General features: G+C 32.7%; 2 protein-coding genes across 4 annotated transcripts; one reads left to right on the plus strand and one right to left on the minus strand.

Moving 5' to 3' along the window:
* Window positions 1-3,909: 3,909 nt before the first annotated feature.
* LOC120076399 (protein POOR HOMOLOGOUS SYNAPSIS 1-like) lies at window positions 3,910-6,748 on the minus strand. Its single transcript, XM_039030215.1, has 8 exons — window positions 6,189-6,748; window positions 5,674-5,790; window positions 5,473-5,538; window positions 5,271-5,377; window positions 4,981-5,177; window positions 4,850-4,908; window positions 4,671-4,698; window positions 3,910-4,162 (listed from the first exon to the last, which is right to left on the minus strand). Exons 1-8 carry the CDS (start codon window positions 6,459-6,461, stop codon window positions 4,104-4,106), a joined length of 906 nt encoding a protein of 301 aa, XP_038886143.1. The 5' UTR covers window positions 6,462-6,748; the 3' UTR covers window positions 3,910-4,103.
* A 6,299-nt stretch (window positions 6,749-13,047) lies between these two features.
* Window positions 13,048-17,700, plus strand: LOC120076884 (glutamate--glyoxylate aminotransferase 2-like). Of its 3 annotated transcripts, XM_039030834.1 has the most exons (14): window positions 13,048-13,502; window positions 13,584-13,715; window positions 13,805-13,870; window positions 14,005-14,122; window positions 14,481-14,562; window positions 14,695-14,782; window positions 14,866-15,024; window positions 15,454-15,627; window positions 15,717-15,848; window positions 16,033-16,098; window positions 16,232-16,296; window positions 16,757-16,848; window positions 17,061-17,217; window positions 17,370-17,700. In XM_039030834.1, the coding sequence occupies exons 2-14, from the start codon at window positions 13,599-13,601 to the stop codon at window positions 17,473-17,475; spliced, it is 1,422 nt and encodes a 473-aa protein (XP_038886762.1). In that variant the 5' UTR covers window positions 13,048-13,502; window positions 13,584-13,598; the 3' UTR covers window positions 17,476-17,700. The 3 variants fall into 3 exon arrangements, with proteins under 3 accessions (XP_038886762.1, XP_038886761.1, XP_038886763.1); XM_039030833.1 differs by lacking the exon at window positions 13,048-13,502 and having other exon boundaries at window positions 13,509-13,715; XM_039030835.1 differs by lacking the exons at window positions 13,048-13,502; window positions 13,805-13,870 and having other exon boundaries at window positions 13,509-13,715.
* Window positions 17,701-20,035: the final 2,335 nt, after the last annotated feature.

The following is a 20,035-nucleotide window of genomic DNA, read 5'->3' on the forward strand; positions in this document are numbered from 1 at the left end:
TGTGACTAGTTATATGACAGATACTGAAAGAAAATGAGAAAGTATCCTAGTTAAGTACCTAAGGTATGACGGTACTCAGTTATAACCACGTGCACGTAGGTAATACGACGTCGAAGGATTGAGCAAAAGGGTTCTCCCCGACTAAGGTTGACGTTGAGGGATTGAGCAAAAGGGTTCTCCCTGACTATGGTTGACATTGAGGGATTGAGCAAAAGAATTCTCCTCGACTAAGGTTGACGTTGAGGGTTAGATCTAGTATTTCACTCTCAACTAAGCATAAAGGCAATCATAACTTCTCCTAGGCTAGAAGGATAGTTTGGAATTGCTAATGCTTATGAATGTTTATCAACACATGTTGTTACTAATATATAAGTTCTTCAAGTATGTTTTCCATATCTAATGCAAGCTAATAGTTTTTACAAGCTAGTTCAACACGATTTAAGCCAACTTATTTTACAAAGTATGAAGCATGCGTTAGGGTTAAAACTAAGGTTGAGTGAAGCTTGATGTGCTATGTTTATATACCTAAGATTGCTAAAGTACATGCGTTGATATTTCTAAACACAATGAAGAGGAGTACTGAAGATAAGAAAGGTATCTGAATAAATGTATCTAAGGTGTTGACGATACATAGAAACCTCCACGTACACGTAGGTAGTTTTGAAGGAGAGGCCGAAGTATGGGTCTCCTAGGCCATAAACCAGCAAGGAGAGGCCGAAGTATGGGTCTCGTGGCCGATAACAGACGTTGGAAGCTAGAGCGATGTATGCTCGTTCTGAATTAGGAAATAATGATGTTTAATGATGTTTAAGAGTTGTTATCAATATTATGTTTAAAGGAAGTTGCTTGAGATGCCCATCGGTATATTTAAAAGAGATCGACATAGGGATCTCCCCTAGCCATAGTTCAGTATGAACAAGTCGAAGTAGAGGTCTCATCTGGCCATGGTTTGGCGTTGGAAATTAGAGCAAAGAATGTTCATTCTCAACTAAGATTCAGGTTTCTGATACAATAGTTTTAAAGGTTTTATGTACACGTTTGCTTGGTATATTTTAGTTCTAGTGTTATGTTTTCGAGTTTTCAATTTAAGCATGAGATTTATGTTTTTATTAAGTCACTCACTGGGCTTCTAGCTCATGTTTTCAAATGTTTTTCCTTTTCAGGTAGCGGTCAGTTCCCAAAAGAATTTTCTGTTTCTGCTTTGCCACTCAAAGGAACAGGTTGAAGGAAGCATATTTGAAGACCTATATTAGTTAGTACACATGTGTCTGTCTAGAGACTAGTATTCTTGATGGGGCTCACTAAGTTGTAATATCCATGTATAAACAATGCTGCGAAACCCTGTAATATGAATGTGTTAAGTTCTGAGTTAATATGTATGTATTCAGGGTTTGAGCAAAATTTAACAGGTAAGATGGGCAGTAAGTGCCAGCAAAAGGGTTGGTAACTGCTGCAATCACTATTCTGTCCAGGTTAGGAGGGTAATCTGGTGCGGGGTGTGACAGATATTGTCCATAAGATCCAATTCTCGATAGAATACGCCCAAGACACTTGTCTTATAACGCTCCCCCATGCCATGGCACACACATGTATCATGGGTAGCTCACTTAGGCCACAAGGGCCAGGAGTGGTGGAAAGCTGACACCATGCCCCCCCTATAGTGCATTCTAAACATTTTCCTTTTTGCCACTCATGCATATGAAATGTAGCAAACGATCACTTACCAACGTAGAGCGCCCATTTGAATTTTGATTAACATGAAATTCAATGTGCTTGCATATCTTATCAATATGCATATAACTCTAAAGCCACTCATCCAAACTCGCGATTGAACCCCACTTTCCAAAGTCACGGCCTGGGGCCCCATCTAGCCTCCACTGAGTTTGTTACTGACACCACCGATGACATGGTGACTTGTCTTTCTACTTAATGTTCAACATGGCATGTTTGCCCCCTTATGTTGGTGTGTTGGATGATGCACCATTCTCCTCGGTCGCATCATGATACTTCTCTTGGTCCTCTACCTTTGCTAGATGTGTCGACACCCACGTATCGCCACTTCACTATCTGCACAAGTGAGTTCACAATCTACTATCTTAAAGTTATCGTGACACTTGGTACAAAGACACCCGATAATAGTATCGCTTACCTCAAATTAAATCCAAAAGAAAAAAATATATTATCGCTGCAGCTAACTCCACAAAATTCTCGAATTGGAACCTACAACACGATCCAAATTTTAAATTCAAATCTTTAAGTCGAATTTCAAACATCAATTAACCAATTATCTCCAACTCGAAATACATACAAAAATCTTTGTTAAGCCTACCTAAAATCAATCTCCAACTCTGGGTAGCACGTTCTTAACTTAAAAATTCCTTCCAAGCTTAAATCTGAGGTCAAACACATTGGATAAAAACTAAATCAATCCATGACTCAATGGGTAATCTAGACCTATTGCTAAAAACCAACAAATTAATCAAAACTCACCCAAAAGATACTTTTCCGGCGAGCGGTAGCGAGAACTGGCAGCGGCGCGAACAACCGCACGAGAGAGAGAGCGACGGTGAGGGCTGACAGCGGCGCGAACAACCACACGAGAGGAGAGAGAGAGAGAGATCGACATGCGGCTTCTGGCGAGGGTTGACAAAGGACGGCAGCGGTGGCAGACCCACAACGGCAGGTGGACGAGCGGCGCGGCCAGTAGAGGACGGCAGCCACCAATTAACCCCAACACAATTTTAATTCCCTCCAATTAACTTTTTTTAAAAAAATCAACTTTTAGATGTCCCAAACTTAATCCAGTTTCAAAGATAGAATTAAAGATTGAATTAAGACTCAAACTCTCCTTATAAATTTCAATAATCAAATCTCAACCATTTATTCCAATTAAAATTATCTTAACCCAATTATTCAACTCCAAATACAGATCCACCAATTAACTCAAATTCAAATAAAATCTAACCCTTCCAAAGGGTCAAACTATTTTTAAATGATAATTGTAACTTTGAACATAAATGAAAGGCCTTGCATTGTTATCCATTTTCCAAGCGTAATTATGGAAATTGAAAATATGTCATGGATGAAACCTTTTTCTTACAACATATGGGCAGAGAGTAATCAATTTTCTTACATTGAGATTGACAGTACAAACACCATTCAGTCGAACTATGCTCATTTTGATATAATGGATGAAACTTACTCACAATGTTAAAATCATTTTAGTCATATATTTGGTACTTTTCATTGTTCAAATTTAATTCTTGTATTTTCAATGAAAAATAAATCTATATTAGTATTTTCTTTATAAATTTAAAAATATACTTGCATGAAAATTATTGTAATTACTTAATCGGTTTCAATAAAAATAAATTTTGGATGACCAAATTTAAGATCTACTAGAAGTATATAGAAGTACAAGGACAATAGTCTTTTAACTATATAACTATATATTAACCTCAATTTTTCTTGGGAGTCGCTATCTTAAATTTTTTTGCTTAATAGTTCTATGTGGCTCCAATACACAGGGAAATATAATACACATATTTGTAGTCACATTTACTTATTTGTTATATAATTAATGGCAAACTAATAGTGAGAACTATTTTTTTCCCCTAAGAATTAATTAACCAAAATAAAATAATTCTACATCTTCAGTATTTATAATTCGACTGTTTATAAATATTGAAAAATGAGTCAAAATATTTACAAAACATAGTAAAATTTTAAAATTATCAATGATAGATGCTGATAGACACTGGTCTATCAGTGACATTGTTAAGTCTATCAGTGTCTATCAACATCTATCATTCATAGTTTCGAAATTTTACTATATTTTATAAATATTTTCAACAATTTTACCCTTTAAAATAATTTCTCTTTATAATTTTGTTCAGTCCATTTTCCAAATTATCACCAAGAAAATGGGGCTAATATTAACAATTAAGACAATAAATGTCAAATTAAGTCTAATGTTCCGGGCAAACCAGAGGTAAAAAGACAGGAAATGATAACGACCATAAGTGCTAACTCGAATTTGTAACCGAAGATGGGGGCTAATGGATATCTCACGACGTCAAATGTCGTGCATATGGCCCTGAGAATTACAGCGCCAAATCACCTCCAACTTCGTTGATAATTTTCTCAACTCTGTTCAACATATCTGGCAGCCACCAATAATTTAAACCAATAGATCAGTATCTCATATTACGGTTATGAACGAATAAGAAATTTATGGGAATGTATAATCTGGAATTGCATCCCGTTAAACAAAAAGTAGGCCCATATAGAGAGATATTGCAGTGGCAAGTTAGACAAACTCACAACACACTTCAAAAAACTTTTACTAGCTATTCTAAGCTAATCTGATTGTAGAAATGGCGTGTGCCGTGTATTATTGAACTGACCGCAAACTACATAGACGAAAAGCCTGTGAACAAGCCCAACACTGCAGATTTTAACCGGTCCTAGGTTGCACGGGCTTTACAAACATACATGAAAAGAAAATTAATCCCAGCCCATAAAGGAAAATAGATTACATAAAGCAAATAAAATGTGTATCCTGAAAGTAGACCTCCCACCATCATGTTGAATTGTCTAAAGCAATTTCTAAAATGCAGGGCATCATGGAAAGATTTGCAAGTTTAATTTAATTTTTGATATAGCCGTACCTTGAAAGGAAGAATCCCCCATACATCGCTGTTCCAAAACAAAATCAATAAATTAAAGATTCAATCATGCTGTTGAAAAATGAACAATATTAAGTTTTAAGTCGAGTTTCCAATGTCAAAACAAAGCCTAATACTGAGCAGCTCTAAAGAAATTTTCATTTGGTAACAATGCAACATACCATGATTTGAGACTTCAGATCAACATCTTTTGCAGCAGATGTTCGAGTTGCAGTTTGATCTTATAACGAACGAAATTGGTCAATACAATGATTTGAAAGATATTTTGTTCTAAATTTGTCATGGTATCTACCTTTTTTGACATCTGAAAAGTTAGATAGCATAGAAGTAAAACTGGGAGGCAAGGCTGCGAAGATGCTGTCAAAGTGGTCAAAATGTGCATTATTTTCCTGAGACAATGAATACGTCTCGGCAGTATCTCGTAAGCTCAAAGGCATTTCAGGGGTGTAGGGCTGGAGGACGGTAGAATTGCTCAATTCTTCAGAAAGACTGGAAACATAACATATACATCAAATCTCTCTCTCTCTCTCTAACTATAAAAAAGAAAATGATGCATTAGATTATCAGAGAATTTCCATTCACCTATCAGACGGTCTATTTGGTGATAGTAACTCAGAGTGTTGTGTTGAAATCTGAGACTCGAAATTGCAGCTAATTGGCTGTATATCACTTGCTATCTTCAACATTTCCTGAAACGCGAGAATAGCATAATAGCAGCGGTAAGCTTTTAGAATAGAGATATCTTTCATTAAACCTATCCATAAAAGCATTTCATATTAAATACCTTGATAATGTTCACAAACGAATCAGTTTCGTAAGATGTCGAAAATCTTAGGGCAAACTTTTGGATCTGCCAAGAAAAAACAAGTGCCGCAGTGACTTGTCAGGTTCAACAACTCAAACTCGTCCTCAGAGAACTACTTCATTTCAAATCCCATGACACCAAGGGAATTACGAAAATCTCGATGAATATACTACGACTTGCCTCGTCAGCTGAATCTCTATAACTTCCAAAAATAGTTCTGGTGCCTCTGGCTGGGAAACCAGAGATACAGGACACCTGAGGCCATGAGAAATGCAGCTTGGAAAGGTAGTGCTCTTCCTACATCAGTATGCAAAAAAGACATGTTTCATCCATTGCAATTAACTCATCCAACTAATATAAATTGAGGCTTAGATCGGTATTTTGGCAGAATACTCTTGTATTAAACGACTGAACTCAATATAAGGTGCTGCACTTGAACTACGGATTAAAGCGTATAAAATGAAATCAAACAAGAGACCAACTCCTTAGGCGGAGACTAGCATAAGATATGGTTGATTTCAGAGGAATCGATAAGAAACTACATGAATGTAAAGAAATGCAATAAGAACTTCATTTAATGCATGAAACATAGAGATCGATGAACATGAAGAAGCGAACGCGTAAAATTAAGCGGAAACAAAGGTTTCGTATCTGATAAATGTACTTGTACATACAGATAGCAAGTAGAAACTCACAAGGATGTTGTCTCGTAAGCATACGACAAGAATCAAATCAGAGGTGGAGCAATGGTGGAGTTGTAGGAAAACAGTGGAAGACGAGGAGATCCATGTGCCTCGAGGCGGGCGATTTCGGGCAAAGGGAAGGAGAGGACGGAGGTTGCCGTTGGTGGAGCTGCTGTTTGGATAACAAACGAAGCGAGAGAATTGAATTTCCCACTGGTCTCTAATGGCACCTAATGACATTTGCGCTTGCTCTTTGCTCTGCACCATGCCTTCAAATCCCGCCATTCTTCCCTCTCTCAACGATACTTCTCCGGTTCTCCCGCTCTTCAAAATCACCTGCCCTCTTTGTAATCTTTATTTATCTCGAGAGGTCCCTCTTAAATAATAATATCGAATGAAAAATACTCGATGCATTATTTATCCATTCACTAAATTATCCCATTAATTTCCGTTCAGGATTGTTCTAACTTTTAAAGTAATTACTGTAGATGTCCAGACTAAAAATACTTTCTGATTTCTAGATTTTAGATTTAATTTCTATTTAGTTGTTAAAATATTACACATTAGTTTTTAAGTTTTTAATTTATTCTAATTTAGTTCATAGATTTTAAAATGCTGTAAATTTATTTTTGATATTTGAATTTTACTTCAATTTGGTTTATATGTCTTAAGGTTTACACTTTTAACGTTAATTTTTTTACTAAATACAAAATAGTCACTTTTCATCTTTTGGAGTTAATTTTTATTAATAAATTAAAAATCGTTAAAAAAATTATAATTAATTAAGTTTTATTATTTTTATCACTTTTAAAATTGTCTTTAAAATTTAACTTTTAATTGTTTTTAATTAATTAATAAAAAATTATATCAATGATTGAAAGTAAGTATTTAATGAAAATTGAGGTTAAAAATGTAAAATCTTGAAATCCATAGACCAAATTTAAACAAAATTCAAATCTCAATAATAAAATTGTAACATTTTGAAACTTATAAACTAAATTGAAACAAAACTCAAAACTTAAGAGCTAAATGTGTAGCATTTTAAAATTTAAGGACCAAATAGAAACTACAAAAAATGTATTATTCCCTCTAAAAAAATCAGCTGTGAAATAAAGTAAAATAGTGTTGGTTAAATTTTAATTTAAATTAGAAAAAACTAGCTATACTATTTGGTCAATTAATATTAGATTTGTGTAATTTAGTTATATGAATCAAACTAGAGTTATTGTTTTAATTGTTTTCGTCTAAATAATTAATTTATAATTTATTTTAAAATGTCTATGCTTTAAATTCCAACTAATTTTATTTAATCTAAATAATTTCATAAAAGTTTTTAAACAATATCTTTTTGGATAAGTGATTAAAAAATAATTCTTATAAAAAAATTAATTAATTAACATTTAGAAATATATATAACAAAATAGATTAATATAAAATGATATTATTATAATATATTTAGTTAAATGGTCAAGAAGTTAGCACATTTTTAGGTAAGTTAAATCTAAAAACCAATATCTATCAACTTTTATAGGTTAGTTAAAAGGATTGACTAGATAAATAGCAAAATTTAAGTTTTTTATTTGGATAAAATGCAAAAAAAACTTTTTAGAATTGTAAAAATAGCAAAACGGATTATAAAATTTAAAAATAATGATTAACAATTGTCAAAACTAACTCATATGGAATTCTAAATGTGTGAAAGTTTCATAACTATTTGAAAACAACAAATACACCTTACCTAGACACTTATCCCACACTAAACAATGCATTCTAACAAAGTGTCTAATCCACGTGTATAAAAAATAAATTTCTTTCTTCAATACAATATAAGATTGAAATGTCTAATCCACGTGTATAAGAAATAAATTGTTTTCTTCAATACAATACAAGATTGAAAGGAATCAAAATCTTGAAAATCAACTATTTTAGTGTTGCCATCAAGAGATTAGGAAGAATGATGCTAATTCATTATTCAAATAAAGTGTATTTTTAATGTTCGGAGCAATAAATGAGACATGGTCAACCATTACACAAAAATCAAATTGGGGGAACTATGATAAAACTAACATCAACCACAAAATATCTTTATCTTCGACAATTTTAATAAGATTCGAATTGGCATAACCAATTTGATACATTGTCAAACCAGACATAGTTAATTCAGAATCATGAATTTGATGGAATATGCACCTCAAAATTTCGAAAATCATGATAGTGAGAATTCTCATCCCATCGACCATTCTAATCCATTGTAAAGTCATGACAAAAACAGTAGCTTGTTAAAGAAGTCACAACAAAAATGTACACTTTGTATGAATAATAAAAGTTGTGATCGTTTTTTTTCACTGTGATATTCTTTTTTTTTCTAAATCGTTAAAATAATAGCAAAAACAGTATATAAAACTAATTAATTAAGAATTTGAGAATGTACAACTAATTTGTTAAGAATGTATGTATAAAATTATGAGAAACAATATGAAGATTTGAATAAAATTGAATACGTATAAAGTAATGAAAAACTCATTCAAAGATTTGAATAAAACATATGAATAAGATAAAATGTAATAATATATGGGTATTTATTCAAATAAAGTAATGAAAACTCATTCAAAGATTTAAATAAAATATATAGATAAAATAAAATTTAATAATATATGGATATTTAAAATATAAAATTGGTAGAAAAATCTGGATATTTAATAATAATAAAATATAGAGATTATGTTAACTGAGCAAAATCAAGAGGGCAGTTATTGTTAAGAAATATCAGCATAACCTTGGACTTTGTTTTACACTGTGTGAATAACCAAAGTTATGCCCATTTTTTTTACGAAGTGATATTTATTTTTTCCAAATCGTTAAAATAATAGCAAAAACAGTATATAAAACTAATTTATTAAGAATATGAGAATATACAACTAATTTATTAATAATGTATGTATAAAATCATGAGAAACAATTTAAAGATTTGAATAAAATTGAATACGTATAAAGTAATGAAAAACCATATTTGAATAAATATATACGGATAAAATAAAGTTTAATAATATATGGATATTAAAAATAGAAATTTGATAGAAATTTAATTAAGGTGAGATTAATTTGAAAAGTTGTTAAACAAGATATAAAATAATAATAAAATAGGAAGATTATATTAGCTACATGAACAAAATTAGGAGGACAGTTGTTATTAACGAATATCAGCAAATAAAACTATATCAACCACAAAATATCTTTATCTTCAACAATATTCGAATTGGCATAACCAATCCGGTACATTATCAAACGAAATATAGTTAACTCAGCGGAGGAAAAAAATTACCTTGGATATATTCCACAAATGGTTGAACCCTGAATCATGGTAGTGGGGATGAATCATGGTAGTGAGAACGAATCATGGTAGTGAGAATTCTCATTCCATCGACCATCAAAGAGAGGTCTAATCCGTTGTAAAACCATAGCAAAAATAGTAGCACAAAACCTAAATTGATTTATAACCATTTTTTTACGAATTGATATTTTTTTTTCTAAATCGTTAAAATAATAGCAAAAATATTATATAAAACTAATTTATTAATAATATGAGAAATATACAACTAATTTATTAACAATGTATATAAAAAATTATAAAAAACAATTCAAATATTTGAATAAAATACAATACGGATAAAGCAATGAAAAACCAATCAAATATTTGAATAAAATATATGGATAACATAAAAGTTAATAATATATGGATATTTAAAATATAATTTGGTAGAAAAATGAGGATATTTAATTAAGGTGAGGTTAATTCAAAAAGTGATTAAACAATTAGGAGGACAATTGTTCTTGAGCAATATCAACCATTACTCTGTATACCTAACTCGACCCTGTTTTTTATTTTACATATTTGTAGTTTCATCAACAATAACTACTACGAATCAGAGAAGGGGCAAATAAGGGATTTAGGAATTTGTGGCCATGTGCATGACACGTGAGTTGCTATAAATCTTATTCGTGGGCAGTAGTTTTACATTTTACGGAACGAAACCTTAAATTTTGTTATACACTCCAATTCCCCTAGTTAAGATTAGAAAGTGATTTTGTTAGACTAGTAAATAATTTATTATACTAAAATAAGATAGACGGTTAATATTTTTGTATCGTAACTTTTTATGATTGCAAATGTAATCTAAACGGAGCATAAATTTTGCCAAATGACGAAATAAGGGATTTAGGAATTTCTAGGTAGTTTAACGAAACCTTAAATTTTGTCATACGTTCTAATTCCCCTAGTTAAAATTAGAAAGCGATTTTGTTATATTAATAAATAATTTATTATACTAAATAAGGTAGACGGTTAATATTTTTCTATAATAATTTTTTATGATCGCAAATATAATCTAAACGGAACATAAAATTTGTCGATTGACAAAATCTCCTTCTTATTTTTTCTTTTGAAATATTGTAATTCACTATTTGTGTAAGGATAATGTAATAATATTTATAAATACTTCTGTTATGCATTATTTTTAAATTATTAGTCTTTTTTTTTAATCAAGTGACTAAATTATTAATTATAAAATTAAAATTTAGATTTAAATGCAAAAAATTTTATGACATAAGATTGAATATTTAATTAAATATTTAAATGTTTATTATGCTTTTTGTAAAATCCAAATATATATTATTAGGTACAAAATTAAAAGTTTAGAAATCTCATAAAACACTTTTTAAATTTTAGGAAAAGATAGATACAAACATGAAAGTAATGAGACTAAATTTACAATTTAGCCAATAAGATTAATGGTTGATTAAATAATGTATGATCTTTGGGATATTAGTTTCTTGGGCAAATTACTTTTATTTTTCGAGTTTCGAAGAATAGGTGTACTTGGTTCACCTATTTTCAAATCTTACTATTAATTTTTTTAGAATAGGTGTGACTTTCAAAATGTACATTTTTAGTCTCCATGTTTTTAAAAGTATGTCTATTTTTATTTTTATTTTATATAATTATATAAAATTTTGATTTACAAAAATATGTTTAAAAAACAATTTATGAGATAAGAGGTGTTTTTTTTAAAAAAATATAATTTAAAACAATAATAAAAAATTACTGCATGGACCTTTAAATCTATTTTTTAAAAATCTAAGGACTAAAAAGGTATATTTTGAAAATTTAAGAACCAAATGAACATATTCTAAACATCCGGGAATTAAAAACACGTGTTTTGAAAATTATATACATATTCTTCAAAGAGAACTAAAAAGATATTTTTTTTCCCTAGTTTCATATTAAAAGAAAAGAAAAAGGAAAGCTCTAACTCTAAACTTGTAGGTTGTATTAATTTTATCGTTTAACTTTCAACTTTATATGTTTAAACTTCAAACTTGAATGATGTATTAATTTAGATTTTCTAATATATTTTGGAGAAAATTCTATCACATTTGTCAAAAGTAGATGTCCAATTTTCTCACGGAAATGGTCATGTTGGCCCGCCCTGAACGGGGTGGGATTCCCCGATTAGACGGGAAATGGAGGAGGGTGTAGGGAAAAAAATTATGGGTGAGCTAAACGAGATGGGACGGGGAATGACATCTCAGCCCTAATTAGCTTCTACCTATTTATTTAGTATAATTATCTAATATTATGTTGTTATTATTATTATATAAATATTACATTTAAATTTCAAATTTGATTATTTATTGCGAAAGATAATAAATATGTTTAAATTGAATATTTAAATTTAGATCATATATGTAAATAATTTGATTTATATTTATTTCTTTCTACTAAAAATTTTAATTAACTTTATTAGACCAGAATTTGAGTAATTTATCTTTAAATTCAAATTTTCAGTTAAAATTAATCATAATAATCAATTTAGTGATAAAGTTAATTATTTAATTACAATTTGCTCATATTAGTGATTTAAATTAATCGACTAAAAAATAACCGGAAAAATTTCCCGTGGGAACTCAATCCCCGCGAATTTCCAGCGGAATCCTTGCTCCAATCCCCGTGGAAAATTTTATGGGATAGGGAATGAAACGGGGAGCGAGGATGGAGATGGGGAATGACATTCCAGCCCCACCCCACCCCGCTCCGTGGACATCTCTAGTCAAAAGTTATGTTGCTCTATTGATTTCTTTATATTGATGTATATTTTTAGGAGTGTTTTTAAAATTCAAATCAAATTTTAAAAAATAAAAAGTTATTTTTTTGTTTTGTTTTGGAAATTTGGTTAAAAATTTAATGTTTACTTAGAAAGATTAAACCATGATTACAAACTTGTTGAAAACAAACCTAGTTTTAAAAGCTAAAAGAAAAATTAAGGTCCCATTTTAGTGGCTATTAAACTTTTTTGATTTTCTATTTACGTTTAAATACTACTTCACTTGTAAGTTTATTCTTTTTCTTTATCAATTTTCATGGATGGTTTTTTTAAAAAAAAGTTAAATTTTGATTTTTTTGAAAGTTATTTCTCAAAAATTTGTTTTTGTTATTATTATTATTCTTTTATATTTGTGACCGTCGGGAAACTTATGTGAATTAATTTCACTGACAATTCGTCTAATCCTACAATATTTGGATATCAAGAAAATTAGTAGGATATTAAATATAGTGGCCACCATTTGTTTTTGTCTTTTATAATTGGACTAAAAATTTAAATATTTCTCAAGAAAACAATAGTAAAAATTTAAAAGAAAAAATTATAAATTAAAAAAAATTGAAAATTAAAAACGAGATGATCCACAAATGAGACTCAAATAGAGGTTTTAGGAGTCAAATAGTTAGTTGCATGTTGTTAAATTATTAAATAAAAGGGATAATAAATAAATAAATAAATAAAGGAAAAGGTTTATTACCTCCTTCCGCCAACAAATATTTGCGTCCATCACGCTTTTGCTGCATTGTATTGGAAAAAGATTCGGCTTTTCAGTGAGGGATGAGTCCGTTGCATGAGCAAAAGCATCCCATTAACGACAAGCCAATTCTGAGGGCTGCTGACCAAGCTTTCTTTGTCCCTTGTGTTGCCAGTCCAGTTCTGCACAAAATACACGACGAAGAAGACGATATGGACACATTTCCTTTTTTCTTTTATTTTCCTTAGAAAATATGGACACAGAAAAACAAGGGGGAGATTAGTGTCCATGTTTTACATCAAGGGTGTATGTCTCGAACTGACGAGTGGCGGCTTAAGTAGTGGAAAAAACAACAGGATAGATAAAGGATTCCTCCATTGAAGTTCTTCTTTCTTGTTCAGCTCGTAGAGGGAGCGAAGAAGAAAGCTGAAATTCAGAAAAATAGAGACATCATAAAGGAATCTTCGAATTTAGGTATATTTTTAAATTTGTTTAGAGCAAGCTGTTTGGGTCAAACTCTGGTGATTTCCCATGTTTTTCCCACCCATGTATCAGTTTGAGCATCTGAAAATGGGTCTGAAAGCATTAGATTACGAGTCTATAAATGAGAACATGAAGAAGGTGCAATATGCGGTTAGAGGAGAATTGTATCTTCGAGCCTCCGAGCTTGCGAAAGAAGGAAAAAAGGTTTGCTTTGCCATTTTATTTTTCTTCGTATTCCTTATAATCCATATGGCTTTGGATGGTATCTCTGTTTCCACTTTTACAATTTCCAGATTATCTTTACGAATGTTGGGAACCCTCACGCTCTTGGCCAAAAACCTTTGACCTTTCCTCGTCAGGTTCACTTCAACTTCCTTCCTCTGTGGTGATTTTCACACTAAATGCTATTGAATGACTCAAGTTGCTTAGCTTAGCATAACCTTTTTGCATAATATTAATTCAATCATTAAAAATATATATTATTCTTCTCCAGGTAATTGCTCTTTGCCAAGCCCCATTTCTTCTAGATGATCCTAATGTAGGACAATTATTTCCTCCTGATGCAATTGCCAGGGCCAAACATTATCTTTCAATGATTGGGGGTGGTTTAGGTACGAAATAATTTATTAATTCAAATGAAGCAATTTCTGCATAATCCCTTTTTACGAGCTCTGATGTTCTGCTGATCATATAATAATTCTCTTCAATTATGGCCATATTATTATAGTTCTAGTAACAAATACAGTAGATACACTAGGCTTTCTTGACCATTTAATGTTTATTACCATTTAATTTAGTATATTTCCTTGAAGTTCTTGTGTTATTAGGGAACCCATTGCTTCTATTCTATTTATCTTCACCACCTAAAAGTACCGTTGTGTTTGAAATTATTCAATTGAGGTGTCTACGTGAAGAGCTCAGGCATGCCAACCAATGACCAAACAATTCATGTCTGAGCTACTCTTTCAGGTGCTTACAGTGATTCCCGAGGAAATCCAGGAGTAAGAAAGGAGGTGGCAGAGTTCATAGAAAGGCGTGATGGCTATCCAAGGTATAACAATGCTAGCTAGACATATAAGAAGTTCTAAAATTTTCCTGACCCTGATATTGATTTGATGTTTATCGAATAAATTTCAACATTTGTTTTCAAATGAGAGCTCACTACAACTTGTTTAAATGACAGTGATCCAGAACTGATATATCTCACAGATGGGGCCAGCAAAGGTGTGATGCAAATACTGAATACTATAATCCGTGGTGAAGGTGATGGGGTAATGTATATTCTTTGATCCTTTCAGCTTTTTTTTTTTTTTTTTTGTTGTTGTTGTTGCCTTACATTTCTTTGTCTTGCCAGATTCTCGTTCCAGTCCCTCAATATCCACTTTACTCTGCAACAATTGCTCTGTTTGGTGGTTCCTTGGTTCCATATTATTTAAATGAGAGCTCCAACTGGGGACTTGATGTCAATGATCTTCGCCAGTCCGTTGCACAAGCCCGCTCTCAAGGAATTTCGGTTAGCATAGCTCTCTTTAATGCCTTTTGGTAATCAAGAATTGTGTTTAATGTTGGGTGATGATGTTTGTATGTAAAATGGGATTGGTAATATTTAATGCAGACTCTGATGAGTGTGTCTCTGGTTTTTTTATTTTTATTTATTTATTTATTTTTTATTCTTAAATTATTATTATTATTTTTTATTTTTAAAATTACAACAATACAAAAACTAAGATCAAATTTGTGCTTTTTTAGTTCCTTGTTCCTCAAATATATACTTACTTCAGATATATATCCTTATATATCCCAATCATTACAACATATTTGGTTAATTTAATTTTGTGTGTGAGATAATTCCATGTAAATGTATTATTTAGATAACTCCATATAAATGTATTGTTTATTATATTCACGACCTAATCCTTCTTACATTCTGTCAAACAACTAGGTTAGAGCAATGGTAATCATAAACCCTGGTAATCCAACTGGTCAATGCCTTAGTGAAGCAAATTTAAGAGAAGTTTTGAACTTCTGTTTTCAAGAAAATCTAGCACTACTTGGTGATGAAGTTTATCAGCAAAACATCTATCAGGATGAACGACCCTTCATTAGTTCTAAAAAGGTTTGGTGACAGTGCCATTAGGACATAGTAAACACGTTCCTTTCTAATTGTGTATTTGTATTAAGTAGCATCTACTATAAAATTGGAAGGTACTAATGGATATGGGGCCTCCAATCAGCAAGGAACTTCAGCTCATATCTTTCCACACTGTGTCAAAGGGATATTGGGGCGAATGCGGACAACGTGGTGGATACTTTGAAATGACTAACATTCCTCCTCAGGTCGTTTCTATAATTTAGTTATTGATTTTTCTTTGTACTCATGTAGTCATCTCACCAGAATCCTCCCATCTTTGCTTCTGTCACACTCTGAATGAATATCTCATCCTTGTTTGCCTGCTTTTCTCTTTGAGATATGTAAAGCGAGTTATCCAAATTTTCTGTACATGTGCTTTTCATGCTGCAGACAGTGGATGAGATTTACAAGATTGCATCAATATCTCTCAGTCCGAATGTTCCTGCACAAGTATTTGTAAGAGACCGTTACTTCTTTTTTTTTTTAAGTACTAGTCATTATATTTGGAGAGACAACGAGTGGAATCTGGAGTCTGGACCTGAATTCATCTAGTTCTTTCTATTAAAATGACTTCTTTTGTACAATGTAGATGGGACTTATGGTCAATCCACCCAAACCTGGAGATGCATCCTATGAGCAATATCATCATGAAAGGTATGCCTCAGCCTAACTCCTTCAGAACTTGTTGGACTATGGTTTTTGAATATTTATCCATTTGTATTTTGATAGGCGCCTAGTAACAAAAGTATATGAAAGAAGAAGGAAAACCAAGGAGAGGGTAGATAATAAGATAGGCAAAATGTAACAAAATGTAATGAAAGGATGTGGGCCCTAGGAATATTGTTAGTTATGTGAGGAAAGAAGGGGGGGTCCACAAGTGAGGAGAGGAGTATTTGTAAGGCCATTGAGGCCATGAGAAGTCAGGAATGATTTTGGTATAACACTCTCCTTATGGGATTGATGGGAGAGAGAGGGAGGTCTCGAATTCTCCCTCTTTGTTAATAAATAAGGAAAGTTTCCCAAGCATATCATATTTCTGGTAATATCTTTAAAAGAGTGGTTATGTTAAAAGCCAAAAAATACTAATAATCAAATGTGAACCATGAAAATGTAGCAAAGGGATCCTTGACTCACTGAGGAGAAGGGCAAGGATAATGACAGATGGTTTTAACAGCTGCAAAAATGTAGTCTGCAACTTCACTGAAGGTAAAAATTTGTGTCTGCTGTTTAATAAGTAGAAACTAGCTAGTTGTTAACTGGGCTGCAGCTATTTTTTGTTGCCTCACGTGGCCCAATCACATGGGGCCACATGTGAAGCTGATTTTTCTGTCTTGGTTGAACTGGGCTGCAAAAATGGAGCTAGACAGCCAAGTGTAAGTATTACTTATAAATATATAACAGAGAAAATTGGGATTTAGGTGCCATGTATTCATTCCCTCAAATCCAATTGCCTCCTAAAGCAATAGAGATAGCAAAAGAAGCAGGAAAAGAAGCCGATGTTTTCTACTGTCTTAAGCTTTTGGAAGCTACTGGAATTTCGACAGTCCCCGGCTCGGGATTTGGACAGAAAGAAGGGTAATCTCTCTTCTTTTGGGCATCATTTTGATCAATTACTGTTTTCCCTTCAAACTAAATTGGTGGCAGTTGTTTTGGCAGTGAGAGAGAGAGAGAGAGAGAGAGAGAGAGGAATAAATGTTATATTCTTTTTGTTTATGTTTTTTTTGCAGGGTCTTCCATTTGCGAACAACCATATTGCCGGCAGAGGAGGAGATGCCGGCGATCATGGCTAGTTTTAAAAAGTTCAATGATGAGTTCATGGAGCAATATGCATAGAGGAACATTGTCTAACGCTATATCGCACTTATAAAGATGGTATCTGTTTCTGCAAACCTAGCTATATCTCCTGGTTTCCTTCAATAAAATTTGCTCGTTTGTGTAATCTAAGATGTATATGTTTTGTAAACTTTGCCTAAGCTTCTTTTAGAAACATTGCCTAACGCTATGGCTTATGAAGTGTATGCAAGAGATAAGATTGGACCTTCATCGTCTTTTCCCTCTTGTACATGTAAATAATCCTATCAATATCATCACAAAATATATATGCTAAATAGATTGGACCGCCATATGGTGTAGATATGCGAGGGGATTGGGTATGGCTCTCGATTTCTAAAGCCTCATTGTAGATAGTAGGAAATAAGGCAACGGTGGGATGCTTTTGAAAACAAAAGAAAAGTGGAGTAATGAGAGAATTGTGTTCTTAAGGTAGTGGAAAAGGACCCAACAAGTCCGTGTATGAATTGATGAAATGAGTGTTGGTTTTGGGGGAGAGAGTAATTAAGAGTACCCAAGTAGTAGCAATAAAACAAAAGTGATAAGTTAGAATTGGAATCAACAATTAGGGAAGAGAATGGGCGGGGTTCCATTCCACGTGATCATCATCATTATTAATGGGTTAGCTGTTTGTATTTATGCATTCTAATCGAGACTTAAATTAACCTCCTCATAATTAATCATTGACACGTTGGCACCAAACTCCGACTGGGACTCTGAAGTAGAGTTAAAGAATCCCATCTTCTCTGTCCTAATAATAATGGCCTTTCAGAATTGAGAGTGAGAGTGGTATTTAAATCCGGTCTGCTTATTTCACGAGTTACATGGAGTGGTTTCTGTTTCCTATTGATTTTAAAGAGCAGGATAGGGAGTAGTGACGAAATAGGAATCAGAATCCAGAAATTGAAATTGGATGAATACTCTTTTCCTTCTTCCTCATTTATGAAACCGAATCTTTCGGCACCATCTTCTTAAGTTGAACATTCACCCCATATTCTTCCCTCTTTCATTTCCACACAAACCCCATATTTTACTTACTGCTTTCCAGTTATCTCTTCCTATATGATGGCGATCATGTCCGAGGATGAGCGCGGTTTGTTTTTGAAAACGAAGCCAATTGCGGCGGAGATGGATCAAGAGGAACAACCAACTACTCCAACCAATAAAGAGTTTAGAATTGGAGTGCCTTTGACCTGCCCTCCACCGCCGAGGAAGTCCAAATCTCTCCCCGGCCCCATCACCATGAGTTGGACTGTCCACGATAATAATGGCGGCAAACACTTCATTCCTTACTCTCAACTCCAGGCCTTCTTTGCCTCCACTTCATCATCATTTGCCGAGCATTCTTCTTTCTACTGCTCTGCTACCCAACACTCATCCCCTAAAATATATATAAATCTCCACAACTACTAGCTTTTGTATTGTATAGGTGATTAATCCACTCCCGTCTCTACTGCGTGTTTTAAAAAATTTACTTGTGTGGTACTAGTAATACATACTGATCAATTGGAAAAAATGTGTCATGTGAGTATGACACAGCTATAATTGATTCGAAGGTTTTAATCTTCGAGTTCCATTTGTGGTTAACGAACTAGCAAATTGTTTACACGATTTCTGGGGTGGTTTTTGATTTGTATTTTTGTAATGCAATGTTTGCTTGTTTATTACTATTACTTATCAGCTCCACCCCTTAAATCTTACCATATCAATTATCAATTACTTGGAACAACATTCATCTACTACTCAACTCTAAACACTAATTTTTACTCCATTTACTTAATTCTTGCTTGACCTTCATTTTCTAAGACATATTTCTAAAAAAACCTAGGTAAATTTACAAGTCTAGTATTTAAATCTTTCATATTTTTGTTTAATAAGTCGTTGGACAAATTTTAGACATACATCATTCAAATTCTAATTATTGGCTAATAGATCCTGAAATACTCAACATTTTAGAATCAACAAACCTGAGTGTGAGGGCCGAACTGATGACCCACCGTTCGATTCAGATTTTTTAATTATTCAAACAAACCCGAACTAAACCGCTGAATAGGTTAAAAAAAATTAAAATAATTAGGGATTTCATACTTTCGTTCCCACCCCACGCCACCACCTTTCTCCTGACATGTCATTGCTCCTCATCCTCTTCACCGCTCGTTTAGGTAACATTCATCAATGTTGACGATCGGGCCATTCACTGTTCGACACTCACTGTTCGCCGTTGGGTTGGGGTTGGTGTTCTTGAGAGTTTATGGGTCTTGGAGAAGAAGAAGGTGAGTTTGCTTCCTTTTGTTTGTGGGGAAGATTATTGAAGAATAAGAAGAAAAAGATGAGTTAAAACTTGCAACTTTCTTGTTTGTGGGTTTTTGTGGATCTCTATTTGTGGGCTGACAGAAAACTTTTTCGTTCAGTGGGAACTTTTCTTTGTGGAGAAGATTGAAGAAAAAGAAAACGAGGAAGGGGAAAGACGATTCTGTGTTTTGTGGGCAAAGATTTGGGAAAATTTCACCAAATGATCCCAAAATCCAAAACTATCTTGTGAATGATCCCTTCTTAAAACAAC

This window comes from Benincasa hispida, chromosome 4 (assembly GCF_009727055.1).
Source record: "Benincasa hispida cultivar B227 chromosome 4, ASM972705v1, whole genome shotgun sequence".
Lineage (NCBI taxonomy): Eukaryota > Viridiplantae > Streptophyta > Magnoliopsida > Cucurbitales > Cucurbitaceae > Benincasa > Benincasa hispida.